Source organism: Carcharhinus amblyrhynchos, chromosome 9 (assembly GCF_965287045.1).
Source record: "Carcharhinus amblyrhynchos chromosome 9, sCarAmb.v2.hapA, whole genome shotgun sequence".
Classification (NCBI taxonomy): Eukaryota; Metazoa; Chordata; class Chondrichthyes; order Carcharhiniformes; family Carcharhinidae; genus Carcharhinus; species Carcharhinus amblyrhynchos.
Genome location: NC_137332.1, coordinates 110,148,212 through 110,166,666, shown reverse-complemented (window position 1 = coordinate 110,166,666; position 18,455 = coordinate 110,148,212). Strand labels below are relative to the sequence as shown.

At 46.8% G+C, this 18,455-nt stretch overlaps 1 protein-coding gene across 1 annotated transcript; it reads left to right on the top strand.

Moving 5' to 3' along the window:
• Positions 1–9,165: 9,165 nt before the first annotated feature.
• Positions 9,166–16,528, top strand: LOC145348549 (calcium homeostasis modulator protein 6-like). Its single transcript, XM_080196738.1, has 2 exons — positions 9,166–9,766; positions 15,383–16,528. Exons 1-2 carry the CDS (start codon positions 9,236–9,238, stop codon positions 15,671–15,673), a joined length of 822 nt encoding a protein of 273 aa, XP_080052864.1. The 5' UTR covers positions 9,166–9,235; the 3' UTR covers positions 15,674–16,528.
• The last annotated feature ends 1,927 nt before the right edge of the window (positions 16,529–18,455 follow it).

Here is an 18,455-nt window from a genome sequence, read left to right as displayed (position 1 = left end):
TCTGAGTGCCCCAGATGCCTAGATTAGAGCAATTAATGGGGTGAATATGTGGGATTGTTGTCAGTACAGACCTGATGGGTCAAGTGGCTCCCTTCAGCACTGTAGGGGTTCAAATTGACTTTCAGTTAAGAACTGTGTTAAGTCAACTCCCACCTGGTTTCTTAGGTGAATGAATTGATTGTAAAGTGCCACGTGGTAGCACACAAAACATTTTAAGAGCACCTGGTTTTCTGCATCCGGATGTAAAGGCAAAGATAAGAATTGCAACAAGTATTCTATTGAGTCCCTGGCAAAACAATATCATTCACCAAGTATTAGACCTCAAAATACTTTGTCACTAATCTTGTCAAAAGTAACTTTATTGGATCTCCTTAATTTTATCTTTGGTCCATGCAGGAATCCCTCAAGAAACATAGTGTATTCCTTGTTCATTCTATGTGGAAACGCCAGCATGAGATTTAAATCTAATAGGGGTATTTGGAATCACGAGCTTTCAGAGCACTGCTCCATCAGATGAGCGTTCTTGCAACTCATTCCAATTATACCTGTGTAACTTTAACCTGTTGTGGAACGTTCACTAATCCCTAATGTTGTGGTCCTCCTTTAAGGTCAAACCAAATAAACACTCAAAAATAGGACAAAGTAAATAAAAAGGGGCAGCTCGCGAAAAGGGGAACAACCCAAACAAAAAAAAGGGAAACTTAAAACACATCAAGTTAAAACGTGATTATTCAGGTCAATAACGCGACCCATTCCCTGCGGTGCCCAACGACTGCGAAAGGCTTTAAACTGCGCCGAGACACGTGGCTATTAAGCAGCTGTCCACTGAGGCCATTGTAACAAACGCATCTTCTCATCGCCCGGTTTCTTCAGGCGCTATCTTCCTTACGCGCCGGTTTCTCCCGCTTTTCGTTCTCCGATTAACGAATTCTACACGTTTCAGGACCTCTTCACAGGTTGGTTACAACTCTATAAATTCCGTAATAAATATTAAAGTTGGTACACCTTGCCATTGGGCGCCAGACACGTTCTTTTACAGTCATACTGACTCACTTTTTCAAACCACACAATTTTGCTCCATTCAGATCTATTTGATATTCTGATAGTGGAACTCTTCCGAAACCTTTCAAAAGATTCTTAATGTGCCTTCAGTATACACTGACAATGTACCTGCTTTCCTTATTCGCATATTTTCCTTAATAGGAAATGCGTCTGTTCTCTCATTGGGGGGGAGGGGGCTGCAATATGGACAGTGTCCAACAGGTGGCTCTGCTGTCCCAGCTTTCAGACTCCACCCTACTGAAGCTGAGAAACAACATCTCAATTTCTTTACAGAATGCTTTTCATATAAAGAAGGAACTGTTATATTGAAGCAAATGGGCAAGCAAAATGTGTTTAAACGAATTTAAAACCTTTACATTCACAAAATTAGTTCCTAAAATTAACATTTCCTCCCTATCTAACACCTCTTTCTCCTCCCCTTGCCCTGTAAATTCCCTTTAAGGATGCATCCAATTTCCTTTAGAAAGTTAATGTTGACAGTAGCCGGATGACAGCGAGGGGGAGTACAGGATAATGTACCTGTGCAGGTGATGTGGAGATGCCAGCGTTGCTCATGGTGGTTACAGATAGTGTGACATGAACCCAAGATCCCTGTTGAGGCCGTCCTCATGTGTGCGGAATTTGGCCATCAGTTTCTGCTCGGTGATTGTTGTGTGTCTTGAAGGCCGCCTTGGAGAACACTTACCCAAAGATCAGAGGCTGAATGCCCGTGACTGCTGAAGTCTTCCTCCACAGGAAGAGAACACTCCTGCCTGATGATTGCTGAGCGGTGTTCATTCATCTGTTGTCGTAACATCTGCGTGGTCTCACCAATGTACCATGCCTCGGAACATCCTTTCCTGCAACATATCAGGTACTCTTCAACTCAGCCAATGTTGTCTACCTGATCCGCTACAATTTTTTCTCTGGTGCTTCTCAACTGTAGCATCAGCACGGAGGGACCAGGACAATTTTTGGTGATCTGGACACCTAAAAACCTAAAGATTTTGACCATTTCTACTTCATCCCCATTGATATAGACAGGGGTATGTTCTCCACTATGCTTCCTGAAGTTGATAGCAATCTCCTTCATTTTGTTGACATTGAGGGAGAGGTTATTGTCGCCGCACCAGTCCACCAGATTATCTCATTCCTGTACTCTGTCTCGTCATTAAGAACATAAGAACATAAGAAATAGGAGCAGGAGTAGGCCATCTAGCCCTTCGAGCCTGCCCCGCCATTCAATAAGATCATGGCTGATCTGTCGTGGCTCAGTTCCACATTCCCGCCCTCTCCCCATAACCCTTAATCCCCTCTCTTATCAAAAACCCATCAACCCGCGTCTTAAAAATATTTAGCTAGGCAGCCTCCACCACTTCAACGGGCAGAGAATTCCAGAGATTCACCACCCTTTGAGTGAAGAAGTTCCTCCTCAACTCCGTTCTAAACCGCCTCCCCTTTATCTTGAGGCTGTGCCCCCTAGTCCTACTGTCTTTTTTGAGTGGGAAGAGTCTCTCCACCTCTATCCTATCCATCCCATTCATCATCTTCTATGTCTCAATGAGATCTCCCCTCATTCTTCTAAACTCTAACGAGTACAAGCCTAGTTTATTCAGCCTTTCCTCATAGCTCAACCCTCTCAACTCCGGTATCAGCCTAGTAAACCTCCTCTGCACTCCCTCCAAGGCCAAAATATCCTTGCGCAGGTGCGGCGCCCAAAACTGCACACAGTACTCCAGCTGCAGCCTCATCAATGCCCTATACAGCTGCAGCAAGACCTCCCTACTTTTATATTCAATCAGTGGTGTCATCAGCAAATTTGAAAATTGAGTTGGACACAAATTTGACTGCACAGTCATAGGTGTATAAGGAGTATAATAGGAGGCTGAGAACACAGCCTTGTGGGGCACCGGTGTTGAGGATGATCGTGGAGGAGGTGTTGTTGCCTATCCTTACTGATTGTGGCCGGAAAGTTCGGAAGTTCAGGATCCGCTCACAGCGAGAGGTGCCGAGGCCCAGGCCATGGGGTTTGGAGATGGTTTTGTAGGAATAATAAGGTGAAAGCTGAGCTGTAGCTGCAAATAAGAATTTGGTTTTTGGAACAAGGAATGGATTTGTGATGCCCGCTCCGCTCTGAGTATTGGATTTGTAACGTTAAATAAAGATGGAGTAAAAAATTTTTTAAAAATTTAAAAAATAGTTTTGCAATAAAAGTAAATAAATTATTTCCTTCCTGGAGAGTCAGTTTTAAAACAGTAAGCTATTCTTTAAATCCAAAACTGCACTTCATTCATAATATTTGTAAAAGTACATTATAAAACATTTCAACTTAAAATTACATGGAACTGGATTTATCTCCATGCGTATCTGACTATTAACTGTCTCTATACAGTTGTAGTTCTTCTGAATGCTTACTTCATATATTTCCTGTCAGGCATATAGGCTGGGGAAAAAATAATACATAAAATCATTGAATCCCTGCAGTGCAGAAGGAGGCCATTCAACCCATCAAGCCTGCATTGACAACAATCCCACCCAAACACTGTCCCCGCAACACCATGGATTCACCCTGCTAATCCCCTTGACACTAAGAGGCAATTTAGTATGGCCAATCCCCCTAACCTGCACATCTTTAGACACTAAGGGGCAATTTAGCATAGCCAATCCATCTAATCTGCACATCTTTAGACACTAATGGACAATTTAGCATAGTCAATCTACCTAACCTGCACATCTTTAGACAGGGACTGGGAGATGAATGTACAGGGCTATCAAGTGTTTAGGAAGGATAGGCAGGAGGGAAAAGGGGGGGGCGTAGCTCTGCTGATTAAGGATAGCATCACGGTGGTAGCAAGGGATGATATTGGAGCCAAGGAGCAGAGGGTGGAATCGTTGTGGGTGGAGATTAGGAACAGCAAAGGGAGGAAGACGCTGGTGGGTGTCGTCTATAGGCCCCCGAATAATGATCTGGAGATGGGGCGGGCTGTTAACGCGCAAATAAGTGCGGCGTGCAGGAATGGGACGACCGTAGTTATGGGGGATTTCAATCTGCATATTGATTGGTCGAACCATGTTGGACGTGGGGGGCTCGAGGAAGAGTTCTTGGAATGCTGCAGGGATAGTTTCCTCGAACAGTGTGTGTTGGAGCCGACGAGGGAGCGAGCTATCTTGGATCTGGTGCTATGTAATGAAGCGGGTAGAATTAGGGACCTTGTGGTGAAAGATCCTCTTGGGGAGAGTGATCATTGTATGGTGGAGTTTCTGGTGCAGATGGAGGAGGAGAAAGTGGGTTCCCGGACACGCGTCCTTTGTTTGAATAGAGGGAAATACGGTAGGATGAGAGAAGAATTGGCGAATGTGGACTGGGAGAGCGCGTTGGAGGGAGGGTCTGTTAAGGAGCAGTGGAGGATCTTTAAGGAGATCTTTCTTGGTGCTCAACGGAAATTTATTCCGATGGTCAAAAAGGATAGTAGGAGGAGAGGTAATAAGCCGTGGATAACAAAGGAGGTGAAGGAAAGTGTTAAACTAAAAGCGGAGGAATTTAGAGTAGCTAAGAGTAGTGGGCGAGAAGAGGATTGGGAGAGGTTTAAATGTCAACAAAGATTGACAAAGAAGTTGATAAGGAAGGGTAGGAGAAACTATGAAGCTGGGCTAGCGCTTAATATAAAAAAGGATAGCAAGAGTTTTTATAAATATATAAAAAGGAAGAGGCTGGCTAGGGTGAATGTTGGTCCTTTAGAGGATGAGAAAGGGGACCTAGTGGTAGGGGATGGGGATATGGCTAAGGTATTGAATAACTTTTTTGTTTCTGTCTTCACGGAGGAGGACATGAATAATTTGCCGGGTGTTAGCGATAGAAAGGTGGTAGGACTGGAGGGTCTTAATGACATTACTGTTACTAGAAAGGCGGTGCTCGACAGACTGGAGGGGCTGATTGTGGACAAGTCCCCAGGACCGGATGGAATGCATCCGAGGGTTCTGAAAGAAATGGCGGAGGTTATAGTGGATGCCTTGGTGGTTATTTTCCAAACGTCGCTGGATTCCGGGGAAGTGCCGGATGATTGGAAAACGGCTAATGTTACGCCATTGTTTAAGAAGGGTGCCAGGCAAAAGGCGGGGAATTATAGGCCGGTTAGTTTAACGTCTGTGGTAGGTAAAATGTTAGAATCTGTCATTAAGGAGGAAATTGCGAGGCATCTTGAAGGGAATTGCTTGATAGAGCAGACGCAGCACGGTTTCATTAAAGGGAAGTCGTGTCTGACAAATTTACTGGAGTTCTATGAGGATGTGTCTAGGGCGGTGGATAGAGGAGAGCCGGTGGATGTGGTCTTTCTAGATTTTCAGAAAGCGTTTGACAAAGTGCCTCACAAGAGGTTATTGCAGAAGGTCGAGGGACATGGAGTTGGGGGTAGGGTGTTAGCGTGGATAGAGGATTGGTTGTCAAATAGGAGGCAGAGAGTGGGGGTCAACGGGTGCTATTCGGATTGGCGGATGGTGACTAGTGGAGTGCCCCAGGGGTCGGTGCTGGGGCCTCAGCTTTTTACCATTTATATAGATGATCTGGAGGAGGGAACCGAGTGTAGAGTGTCGAAATTTGCTGATGACACCAAGATTGGGGGAACGGCAAATTGTGTGGAGGGTGTGGAGAGTTTGCAGAAGGATCTAGATAGGCTGGGCGAATGGGCCAGGAAATGGCAAATGGAATTTAATGTTGGCAAGTGTGAGGTGGTCCACTTTGGTAGGAAAAATGGTAGGAAGGACTATTACTTACAAGGCGAAAAACTGCAGCAGGCGACGGTGCAGAGGGACCTCGGGGTCCTTGTGCATGAGTCGCAAAAACCCAGCTTACAGGTGCAGCAGGTGGTCAGGAAGGCGAATGGGATGCTGGCCTTCATAGCGAAGGGGATTGAATATAAAAGTAGGGAGGTCTTGCTGCAGCTGTATAGGGCATTGGTGAGGCCGCAACTGGAGTACTGTGTGCATTTTTGGGCGCCGCACCTGCGCAAAGATATTTTGGCCTTGGAGAGAGTGCAGAGGAGGTTTACTAGGCTGATGCCGGAGTTGAGGGGGTTGAGCTATGAGGAGAGGCTGAATAAACTGGGCTTGTACTCGTTAGAGTTTAGAAGAATGAGAGGAGATCTCATTGAGACGTATAAGATGATGAATGGGATGGATAGGATAGAGGTGGAAAGACTCTTCCCGCTCAAAAAAGACAATAGGACTAGGGGGCACAGCCTCAAGATAAAAGGGGGGCGGTTTAGAACGGAGTTGAGGAGGAACTTCTTCACTCAAAGGGTGGTGAATCTCTGGAATTCTCTGCCCGTTGAAGTGGTGGAGGCTGCCTCGCTAAATATTTTTAAGACGCGGGTTGATGGGTTTTTGATAGGAGAGGGGATTAAGGGTTATGGGGAGAGGGCGGGAAAGTGGAACTGAGCAGCGACAGATCAGCCATGATCTTATTGAATGGCGGGGCAGGCTCGAAGGGCTGGATGGCCTACTCCTGCTCCTATTTCTTATGTTCTTATTTCTTATGTTCTTAAGGGACAATTTAGCATAGCCAATCCATCTAATCTGCACATCTTTGGACACTAAGGGGCAATTTGGGCATCATGGTTGCACAGTGCTTGACGCTGCTGCCTCACAGCGCCAGGGACCTGGATTCAATTCTAGCCTTGGGTCGCTGTCTGTGTAGAGTTTGCACGTTCTCCCCGTTTCGGAATGGGTTTCCTCCGGGCGCTCCGGTTTCCTCACACAATCCTAAGATGTGTGGGTTAGATTGATTGGCCATGTTAAGTTGACCCTGCTAATCCTGGGGAAATCTGTGGGGTTACGGGAATAGTGCCGAAATGGGATTGTAGACTCGATGGGCCGAATGGCCTCCTTTTGCACTGGAGGGATTCTATGAATTTAGCATGGCCAATCAACTTAACAGGCACATCTTTGGTCAAAATCGAAAGTCTGCCAAAAGTTTGATAGAATTCAACTTTCCTTCACCCTCTCTCAGGTCACAATATAATTTCAACACTTTCACATTCGTAGTCAATGTTAACCATACAGCTGAAGAGGAGGAACACCTTTTCAAACTGTTTACACGGGAGATGATAGCATTGTATTTTCACAAACATTTTTTTTGAGTGCGTATGAATATCAGTAAACTTGCATTGTACAACCCTTGTCCTACAATTGTTGCCAATTGTCGCATGGTTTGAAGTCATTTTTCTGTTAAATCTAATATTGGTTATGGGTTGGCTATGAGGAGAGGATGAATTTGGCTAGAATCATAGAGTCAGAGAGGTTTACAGCATGGAAATAGGCCCTTTGGCCCAACTTGTCCATGCCACCATTTTTTTTTAGCCACTAAGCTAGTCCCAGTTTCCCGTGTTTAGTCCATATCCCTCTATACCCATCTTACCCATGTAACTGTCTTAATGCTTTTCAAAAGACAAAATTGTACCCGCCTCTACTATTACCTCTGGCAGCTCGTTCCAGACACACCCTCTGTGTAATGAAAGAAAGGGGAGGTTGAGTCAACTGGGATTGTTTTCACTGGAAAGATGGAGGCTGAGGGGAGACCTGATAGAGGTCTACAAAATGCTGAGAGGCCCAGACAGGGTGGATAGTCAAAGGCTTTTCTCTTAGTGTCAATTACAAGGGGGCACAGGTTCAAGGTACACTAAGGGAGAATTTAGCATGGCCAATGCACCCAAGCAGCGCGTCTTTCGGGAGGAAACTGGAGCACCCAAAGGAAACCCACACAGACACAGCAGGGTGGGGGGGAGAACATGCCAACTTCCCACGGTGGAGAATCGAACCCCCGGGTCCCTGGCGCCGTGAGGCAGCAGTGCTAAACCACTGTGCCACCGTGGAGAGCGGTCGATCATAAAGGACGAAGAACAGCACTGCACAGCGCCGCCCATTTTAACACTCAGTGAGCGCCTTATTCAAGTCTTTCGTCGATCGTCGACGTTTTTGTCTACGTCTAGTGGACTCCACAATAAAGGGGTGCAAATTTAGGGAATTATATGTGCGTCAGATTAAGGGAGATCCAATTCAGGGACAATTGATTGACACCAATCAGCCTAAAAAGCACGTTTTTGGGATGTGGGAGGAAACCGGAGCACCCGGAGAAAACCCAGGCAAGAATGTGCAAACTCCCACAGACATTGATCCAAGCCGGAGATCCGACTCGGGTCCCTGTATCTGCACAGCGGACAGTGATAGTCACAGAGCTGAGGTGTTGCCCGTCAATTGGTCCAGTTTAAGCGGACACTAATGACGTGAAGCACTAGGCAACTCTCGAAGCAACATCCAAGAGCAGCCCTCGCACGACCCACCGCGTGTATGCCCCTCGTTGGTCAACAAGGTGGACCGAGTGCAGAGGAGGTTTACTAGGCTGATGCCGGAGTTGAGGGGGTTGAGTTATGAGGAGAGGCTGAATAAACTAGGCTTGTACTCGTTAGAGTTTAGAAGAATGAGGGGAGATCTCATTGAGACGTATAAGATGATGAATGGGATGGATAGGATAGAGGTGGAGAGACTCTTCCCGCTCAGAAAGGACAGTAGGACTAGGGGGCACAGCCTCAAGATAAAGGGGGGGCGGTTTAGAACGGAGTTGAGGAGGAACTTCTTCACTCAAAGGGTGGTGAATCTCTGGAAGTCTCTGCCCGTTGAAGTGGTGGAGGCTGCCTTGCTAAATATTTTTAAGACGCGGGTTGATGGGTTTTTGATAAGAGAGGGGATTAAGGGTTATGGGGAGAGGGCGGGAAAGTGGAACTGAGCCACGACAGATCAGCCATGATCTTATTGAATGGCGGGGCAGGCTCGAAGGGCCAGATGGCCTACTCCTGCTCCTATTTCTTATGTTCTTATGAATCGCCTGTGGATGTAAAGAGGAGACATCAATAAACATCAATAGAAACATTTTGACTTCCTGATGGAATGACGCTTGGAATCCGGACAAATTAAAAGGAAGGATGACCACAAACGGTTGCACAACCCGTGTGGCTTTCCACTTTGGCTCCCGGCACCGATTTCCAAATTTGGACAGAGGTGTCAAACTTCCTTGGACGACCTCAAGCACTCACTGGGTGGGGCCTGGGTGATCTGACTATCAAAAGGGTTTAGCTTCCTTGCCACTGCTTTAAGTTCAGTGGCTTAGCATCGTTTTGGGAAGGTGATTCCAATCGCCTTCGCAATGGTGTGTTTTGCCAAGGTACTCCTGTATCTGCAAGGTCACCTGCAGGGCAAAGAGGCTATTGCAGTAGAAATCATTCTGAGCGGCATAGTCCTTCATTTTTTGGAAGTGGCAGTGGAGGAGGAGTTCCCGTGTCCGTGTTCAGAGCCACAGAATCGCACTTACGCCTGGGCCATCTTCCTGGTCCCTATTGTGCCGTTATTTTTGCTCAGTCTTGTGTTGCTGCCGGACTCACGGAGATGGTGTTCATGTAAAAACCATCAGAAGTGTAATGACCTTGACTGCTTCAAAAACTGCTCGCGCAACTGCTGCCCAAGCGAGCAAATGATGTCCCTCACGACGATGATACTTAAAGCATCGATTCCGCCAATCATTTGGACAATCTTACTCTTCCTGGATGGCGATTACTACGCCTGCTCGAACCTGAGGGTAACAAATGAATCCTTGAACCACACGGACTGCGAGTTGAAGTGTACTCAACCTGCCAAAGAACTCCCACCATATCTATACAATCTTTGCACTGAATCGCGGGTGGGTAGTATTTTAAAATGCTCTCTCTGGTGTTAATTCAGCGACAAAGCGTGCATTATTGGGAGGCGTGGCCCAGTGATACTATCATTCGATTGTTAGTCTAGAAACTCGGCTAATGTTCTGGGGACCCGGGTTCGAATCCCACTACGGCAGCTGATGGAATCTGAATTCAATAGATTGACAGATCTGGAATTAAGAATCTACTGATGATCTGTGAAACCGTTGTCAGAAAAATCCATCTGGTTCACTAATTTCCTTTAGGGAAGGAAATCTGCCATCCTTACCTGGTCTGGCCTACATGTGACTCCAGAGTCATGGCAATGTGGTTGACTCTCAACTGCTCTCAGGCAACTAGGGATGGGCAATAAATGTTGGCCAGCCAGCAATGCCACAATTGAATAAATGAAAGTAACTTATAAATATGAGGTAATGCATTTTGGAAGGTCTAATACAGATTGGAAATATACAGTAAATGGTAGAACCCTTATTGAGTATTGATGGGCAAAGGGATCTGGGTGTACAGGTACACAGGTCACTAAAAGTGGCAATGCAGGTGGAGAGGGTAGTCAAGGTATACGGCATCCTTGCCTTCATTGGCCAGGACACTGATTTTAAAAATTGGCACGTCATTTTGCAGCTTTATAGAACCTTAGTTAGGCCGCACTTGGAATATAGTGTTCAATTCTGGTCGCCACACTACCAGAAGGATGCGGAGGCTTTGGAGAGGGTACAGAAAAGATTTACCAGGATGTTGCCTGGTACGGAGGACATTAGCTATGAGGAGAGATTGGAGAAACTTGGTTCGTTCTCACTGGAACAACGGAGGTGGAGGGGCGGTCTGATAGAAGATTATGAGAGGCATGGACAGAGTGGATAGTCAGAAGCATTTTCCCAGGGTGGAAGAGTCAATTACTAGGGGGCACAGATTTAACGTGCGAGGGGCAAGGTTTAAAGGAAATGTACAAGACAGATTTTTTACACAGAGTGTGGTGGGTGCTTGGAACTTGTAGGTTGGGGAGGTAATGGAAGCAGATATGGTAGTGACTTATAAGGGGCGTCTTGACAAATACACGAATAGGATGGGAATAGAGGGATATGATCCCCGGAAGGGTAGGGGATTTAGTTCAGTCGGACAGCATGGTCAGTACAAGCTTGGAGGGCTGAAGGGCCTGTTCCTGTGCTGTAATTTCCTTTGTTCTCTTTAGACCACAGCTCAATGTAGTGGGATGCTGGCCTTCATCGCGAGGGGGATTGAATATAAAAGTAGGGAGGTCTTGCTGCGGCTGTATAGGGCATTGGTGAGGCCGCAGCTGGAGTACTGTGTGCAGTTTTGGGCGCCGTACTTACGCAAGGATGTTTTAGCCTTGGAGGGAGTGCAGAGGAGGTTTACTAGGCTGATGCCGGAGTTGAGGGGGTTGAGCTATGAGGAGAGGCTGAATAAACTAGGCTTGTACTCGTTAGAGTTTAGAAGAATGCGGGGAGATCTCATTGAGACGTATAAGATGATGAATGGGATGGATAGGATAGAGGTGGACAGACTCTTCCCGCTCAGAAAGGATAGTAGGACTAGGGGGCATAGCCTCAAGATAAAGGGGGGGCGGTTTAGAACAGAGTTGAGGAGGAACTTCATCACTCAAAGGGTGGTGAATCTCTGGAATTCTCTGCCCGTTGAAGTGGTGGAGGCTGCCTCGCTAAATATATTTAAGACGCGGGTTGATGGGTTTTTGATAAGAGAGGGGATTAAGGGTTATGGGGAGAGGGCGGGAATGTGGAACTGAGCCACGACAGATCAGCCATGATCTTATTGAATGGCGGGGCAGGCTCGAAGGGCTAGATGGCCTACTCCTGCTCCTATTTCTTATGTTCTTATGTTCTTAAAACATCTCCAGGGGCAAGTATAAAGTTCATTTATTAGTGTCACAAGTAGGCTTACATTAACACTGCGATGAAATTACTGTGAAAATCCCCCACACTTTGGCTCCTGTTCAGGTACAGTGATGGAGAATTTAGCACGGCCAACGCAGCTAACCAGCACGTCTTTCGGACTGCGGGAGGAAACCGGAGCACCCGGAGGAAACCCACGCAGACACGGGGAGAAGGTGTACACTCCGCACAGACAGTGGCCCAAACCAGGAATCAAACCCAGGTCCCTGGTGCTATGAAAGAACAGTGCTAACCACTGTATCACACATTGGCCTTAGAGAGTGGATTGAGATGTTTGGAATGCTTTAGGGATTGACGGATTGTATTAATACAAGCCTATTCACAGAGTAGAAGCCATCCAATAAAGAATGGACAAGGTGGATTGTGTTTGGCTAACAGGGCACAATCTGTCCTCTATCCCACAGGTTGGTAAGCATGGCGAGGCCAGTGCACAATGCTAAAAATCTAATTCGCGCCAGGCACCAGGTGGTTTGCCATCTTCCCAGCCATCCTTATCTGGCATGAACCACCTCATGCCCAGTGCTTGGTTTGATTTGATTTATTATTGTCACTTGTATTAATACACAGTGAAAAGTACTGTTTCTTACACAGAAAAAGCATACCGTTCACAGAGAAGGAAAGAAGAGAGTGCGGAGCGTAGCGTCACAGTCATAGCTAAGGTGTAAGGAAAAATCAACTTAGTTCAGAGTTCGTGGCAGCACAGTGGTTAGCACTGCTCCTTCACAGCTCCGGGGACCTGGGTTTGATTCCCGACTCGGGTCACTGTCTGTGTGGAGTTTGCACATTCTCCTCATGTCTGCCTGGGTTTTCTCCGGGTACTCCAGTTTTCTCCCACAGTCCAAAGATGTGTGGGTTAGGTTGATTAGCCATGCTAAAAAAATTGCCCATTACTGTCCTGAAATGTTTAGGTTAGAGGGATTAGTGGGTAAAATATGGAGGGATACGGGGGGTAGGGCCTGGGTACAGACTCGATGGGCTGAAGGGCCTCTTTCTGCACTGTAGGGTTCTATGATTCAAGCGTCTGATGGCAGCAGGGAAGAAGCTTTTCCTAAGTTGTTTTGTACGTGACTTTTGTATCCTTTTCTCAAATGAAGAAGGTGGAAGGGAGAATGTGTGGGGTCCTTAATTATGCCGAGGCAGCAGGAAGTGTGGACAGAGTCAATGGCTGGGAGGCTGGTTTGAGTGACGGACTGGGCTTCGTTCATGACACGTTGTGGTTTCTTGTGGTCTTGGGCAGAGCAGGAGCCGTACCAAGCTGTGATACAACCAGAAAGAATGTTTTCCATGGTACATCTATGCAGCAGTAAGGAGTGGGTGCTGAGTACCACTGAGCACCATCCTTTGGAGTGGGGAGATGAGAGTTCGGGGGGAGGGGGGAGGGGGCGGCAGGGTGGTGGGGAGGTTCTCAGCTGCTCCAGTTTTGCAAGGTGGAGTGGGGAGCTTGCATGCGTGCAGGGGTTGGGAGGGCTTGTGTTGGTCTGGAGATCTTCAGGTTGGGGACGGCCACTGGTTTGGGGTTCATGTTGCCCTCACCCAGCGAGAAATAGGAGCAGGAGGAGGCCATTCCTCATCCTGAACTGTACTGTAATCCATCTGCCAATCCTTGGCCCACTCTCCGAACTGATCAAGATCCCTCCGTAATTTTTGATAACCTTCTTTGCTAGCAACGCTAATTTGGTATCATCCACAATCTCACTAACCGTGCCTTGTACATTCACATCCAAATTATTAATCTAAAATAACGAATTACGAGGCTCCCAACATTGACCTGAAGCACAACGCTAGCCACAGGCCTCCAGTCCGAGAAACAACCTTCAACTATCATCCTCTACTTCCTACCATTGAGCCAACTTTGAGTCCAATTAGCTAGCTCTGCCTGGATCCCATGTGACCTCACCTTCCAGACTAGCCAGCATTTGGGACCTTGTCAAAGGTCTGGCTGAAGGTCATACAAACAACATTACCCTCATCCATCCTCATGGTTACCTCTTTGAAAAACTCTAAAAGATCGGAAGAATGACTACGACGCACAAAACCGTGTTGTCTATCTCGAATCGGGCCTTGACTATCCAAATGTTAGTAGATCCTGTCCTTTAGAATCGCCTCCAGTAACTTGCCCAGCACTGATGTCAGGTTCACCGGCCTGTAACCCATCACTCAATATGAGCACGTGATCTTATTATTGGCTTCACTCCACTTTCCTGTTTCGTAGCTCGTACGCAATCTCAGATGGACACAGCGAGGATAAAGCCCAGACAGGGATTTGACTTCCTCACCAGATTGGGGTCAATCATTTTCTGTTTTGCCACAAGATACAAAAGGTGGTTAGCGCTGCTGCCTCACAGCGCCAGGGACCCGAGTTCGATTCCTGGCTTGGGTCACTGTCTGTGTGGAGTCTGCACGCGTCCCTCCGTAGGTTTCCTCCGGGAACTCCAGTTTCCTCCCACAATCCAAGGATGGAAGGGTCAATTACTAGGGTGCATAGGTTTAAGGTGCAAGGTTTAAAGGAGACGTATGAGGCAAGTTTTTTTACTGGGTGGTGGGTGCCTGGAACTCACTGCTGGGGGGGAGGTAGAGGAAGCAGATACGATTGTGACTTTTAAGGAGCGTCTGGACAAATAAATGAATAGGATGAGAAGAGAGGGATACGGTTCCCCGACGGATAGGGGGTTTTAGTGCAGGCTTGGGGGGAGGGGGGAGGGGGGGGGGGGGGGCCGAAGGGCCTGTTCCTGTGCTGTAATTTTCTTTGTTCTTTGAAAAACGTGTTGATTAGATGCTAAATTCTCCCTCAGTGTACCCGAACAGGCGCCGGAGTGTGGCAACGAGGGGGTTTTCACAGTAACTTCATTTGCAATGTTAATGTAAGCCTACTTGTGACACTAATAAATAAACTTTGCTTTTGAATACCTTCGAAAACAGATGCTCCACTCTCTAAGGCTTTGTTTATGATTAATTATTATTAAGGTTAATGTGCAGGTTCAGTCAGCAGTTAGGAAGGCAAATGCAATGTCAGCATTCATGTCGAGAGGACCAGAATACAAGATGTAATTCTGAGGCTGTATAAGACTCTAGTCAAAGTCCATTTGGAGTATTGTGAGCAGTTTTAGCCCCATATCTAAGGAAGGATGTGCCCCCCTTGGAAAGGGTCCAGAGCAGACTCACAAGAATGATCCCTGGAATGAAGAGCTTGTCATACGGGGAACGGTTAAGGATTCTGGGTCTGTACATGTTGGAGTTTAGATTGCGGGGGGGGTGTGGAATCTTAATGAAACTTACAGGATGCTGCGAGGCCTGGATAGACTGGACATGGAGAAGATGTTTCCACTAGTAGGAAAAACTAGAACCAGAAGGCACAACCTCAGGCTAAAGGGACGATCCTTTCGAACAGAGATGAGGAGCAATTTCTTCAGCCAGAGAGTGGTGAATCTGTGGAACTCTTTGCCGCAGAAGGCTGTGGAGGCCGGGTCATTGAGTGTCTTTAAGACAAAGATAGATAGGTTCTTGATTGATAAGGGGATCAGGGGATATGGGCAAAAGGCAGGTGAGTGGGGAAGAGAAAAATATCAACCATGATTGAAGCAGACTCGATGGGCCGAGTGGCCTAATTCTGCTCCTATTTCTTATGGTCTTACATTATTACTCTCTCAATCACTTTCTCTTCGTCTGCAACAGATTATCGGTGGCTGTTTACTTATCGCACTCCTGATTCTGGTGACGGTCTTCTGTTTTATCCCTCGGTGCATGCCTCCCAAAACTGACACGTTTTATCGGTGTGAATACGATTATCTCTGTCAGACCGAGAGCGAAGCGCTGATTATATCGAAACTGAAAGACAAAGCAGCGGAAAAAGCAGAGGAAGACAGCGCCAGACGCATCGATCAAATAATCCGCTCGAGGACTGAGAACTCAGGGGGAGCAGCTCGAGACGGACGTGAACTACAGACGCTTGAGTCAGAGAAATGATAATGACACACGGTGAATACACAGAGGGCGTTCTTGGTGCAGCTTAAAGAAACAATTATAATCTTTTAAAACATTCTCCAGCGACACTCCTGCTCTGACTGGAAGTGTATCATCCAGTCTATTTCCTGCCGTTGAATTTGACCGGAGAGGTTTACAGCATGGCAACAGGCCCTTCGGCCCAACTTGTCCATGCTGTCCTGTGTTTTTAACCACTAGGCTAGTCCCAAGTGGCCCATATCCCTCCATACCCATAGAACAAAGAACCATACAGTACAGGAACAGGCCTCCAGGCCTGCGCCAATCATGTTTACCTATCTAACCAGCTGCTTATATCCCTCTATTCCCCATTTGTTCATATGCCTATCCAGATAAGTCTTAAACGTGGCTAACGTAACTGCCTCAACCCACCTCCCTTGGCAGTGCAATCCAGGCCCCCACCACCCACTGTGTAAAAAACCTCACTGAACCTTTCCCCCTTACCCAGTCCAAGTATCTGCAGGTTAGGTTGATTGGCCGTGCTAAATTGACTCTAGTATCAGGGTAAATATGTGGTGTTGTGAGAATAGGGCCTGATAGGATTGTGATTGATGCAGACTCGATGGGCTGAATGGCTTCCTCCTGTAGGGATTCTATGAACCCTCAATACCCATCTTACCCATGTAACTGGCTTTTTAATAGACAAAATTGTACCCGCCTCAACTACTACCTCTGTCAGCTTGTTCCAGACGCTCATCACCCTCTGTGTGAAAAAAATTGCCCCTCTGGACACTTCTCTCCCCTCTCACCTTAAACCTATGCGCTTAAATCTAGTTTTAGACTCCCCTACCTTTGGGAAAAGATGTTACAAAGAACAAAGAACAACCCAGCACGGGAAACAGGCCCTTCGGCCCAACAAGCCCGCGCCGCCGCATCACCCTACACCTATTCTACCCTGCGTATCTACAAATAGAACCCCTGACTTAGCCAGACTCAGGGGAGAATAGTGTCAATTTGGTAAAACCAATCAGCCTAAGAGCACATCTTTGGGGTGTGGGAGGAAACCGGAGCGCCCGGAGGAAACCCATGCATCCACAGGGAGAACGCACAAACTCCCACAGACACAGGCCCAAATCCATGCATCTGCACAGCTAGCAGTGATAGTCACCGAGCTGTTGCGGCGCCCTTCTACCGGTCCAGGATCAAGCACACACATCGACACGAAGTACTAGGCCACTCCCGGAACCTCCAAGAGCAGCCCACGCACGACACACATGTTGACTATCTAGCTGATCTGTGCCCCTCATTATTTTATACATCCCTGTAAAATCACCCCTAAGCCTCCAGAGAAAGGAGTCCCAGTCTATCCAGTGTCTCTTTAACTCAAACCATCAAGTCCCAATAGCACCCTACTAAATCTTTTCTGCACTCTTTCTTATTTCATAATATCTATAGGGTGACCAGAACTGTACACAGTATTCCATGTGTGACCAATAATAATATTTTAATCAATTTGAAGTGTGATTTTTCTTTTCAACTGTGTTCCTGTCCTCCTTAGGAAGCTTATTCATTTATTAGTGTCACAAGTCAGCTGACATTAACACTGCAATGAAGTTACTGTGAAAATCCCCGAGTCACTGCACTCTGGCGCCTGTTCGGGTACATTGAGGGAGAATTTAGCACACAGTCGATGCGCCCTAACCACCACATCTTTCAGACTGTGGGAGGAAACCAGAGCACCCTCAGCATCTGGACAAATGTGAGGTAATGCATTTTGGAAGGTCTATTACAGATAGGAAATATACAGTAAATGGCAGAACGCTCAGGAATATTGGTAGGCAAAGGGATCTGGGTGTACAGGTACACAGGTCACTGAAAGTGGCAATGCAGGTGGAGAAGGTAGTCAAAAAGGCATAGTTGCCTTCATCGGCCCGGGTAGTGAGTTTAAAAATTGGCAAGTCATGTTGCAGCTTTATAGAAACTTAGTTAGGCCGCGTTTGGAATATAGTGTTCAAATCTGGTCGCCTCACTACCAGAAGGATGTGGGGGCTTTGGAGAGGGTACAGAAAAGATTTACCAGGATGTTGCCTGGTATGGAGGGCATTAGCTATGAGGAGAGGTTGGAGAAACTTGGTTTGTTCTCACTGGAACGACGGAGGTTGAGGGGCCCACCTGATAGAAGTCTACAAGATTATGAGGGGCATGGACAGAGTGGATAGTCAGAAGCTTTTTCCCAGGGTGGAAGAGTCAATTACTAGGGGGTATAGGTTTAAGGTGCGAGGGTCAAGGTTTAATGGAGATGTATGAGGCAGATTTTTTACACAGGAAGTAGTGGGTGCCTGGAACTTGTTGCCAGGGGAGGCAGTCAAAGCAGATACTGTGGTGACTTTTAAGGGGCATCTTGACAAGAACATGGATAGGATGGGAATAGAGGGATATAATCCCCGGAAGGGATTGTAGAAAGGAGTGCTGGAACCTTGAAGATGGTGCTAACCTGAAACAGATCCAGTCGATGGACATATTTCCCCTGTGTTTACTAGCAATAAATCAACAGCCCAGAGGACGCAAGAGTTAATTCATACGAGGAAGTGACTGAGAGGCAGATGCAGATAGCAGCAAAGTTGACTTTGCAAGGCAAAGCACGCTTTGCCAGAGAACCACATAGTTAGGCAGGGCTGCAAGCATTAATTAATCATTTAATAGCCAGAAGTATTGGGAAAGCTTGTAACCAAATCAAGAAACCTTCTAATGAAAGGGTCAAACGATTTGAAAACGAGGTAGGAGGTGCGGTGATGCCAGAGAATCA

What these genes read in the sequence shown, in the direction of transcription:
- LOC145348549 (XM_080196738.1), top strand. Translation starts at nt 9,236, where the DNA reads ATGGTGTGTTTTGCCAAGGTACTCCTGTATCTGCAAGGTCACCTGCAG. An exon ending in ATCTTTGCACTGAATCGCGG is followed by an intron (nt 9,767 to 15,382) that starts GTGGGTAGTATT and finishes CGTCTGCAACAG; the next exon opens with ATTATCGGTGGCTGTTTACT.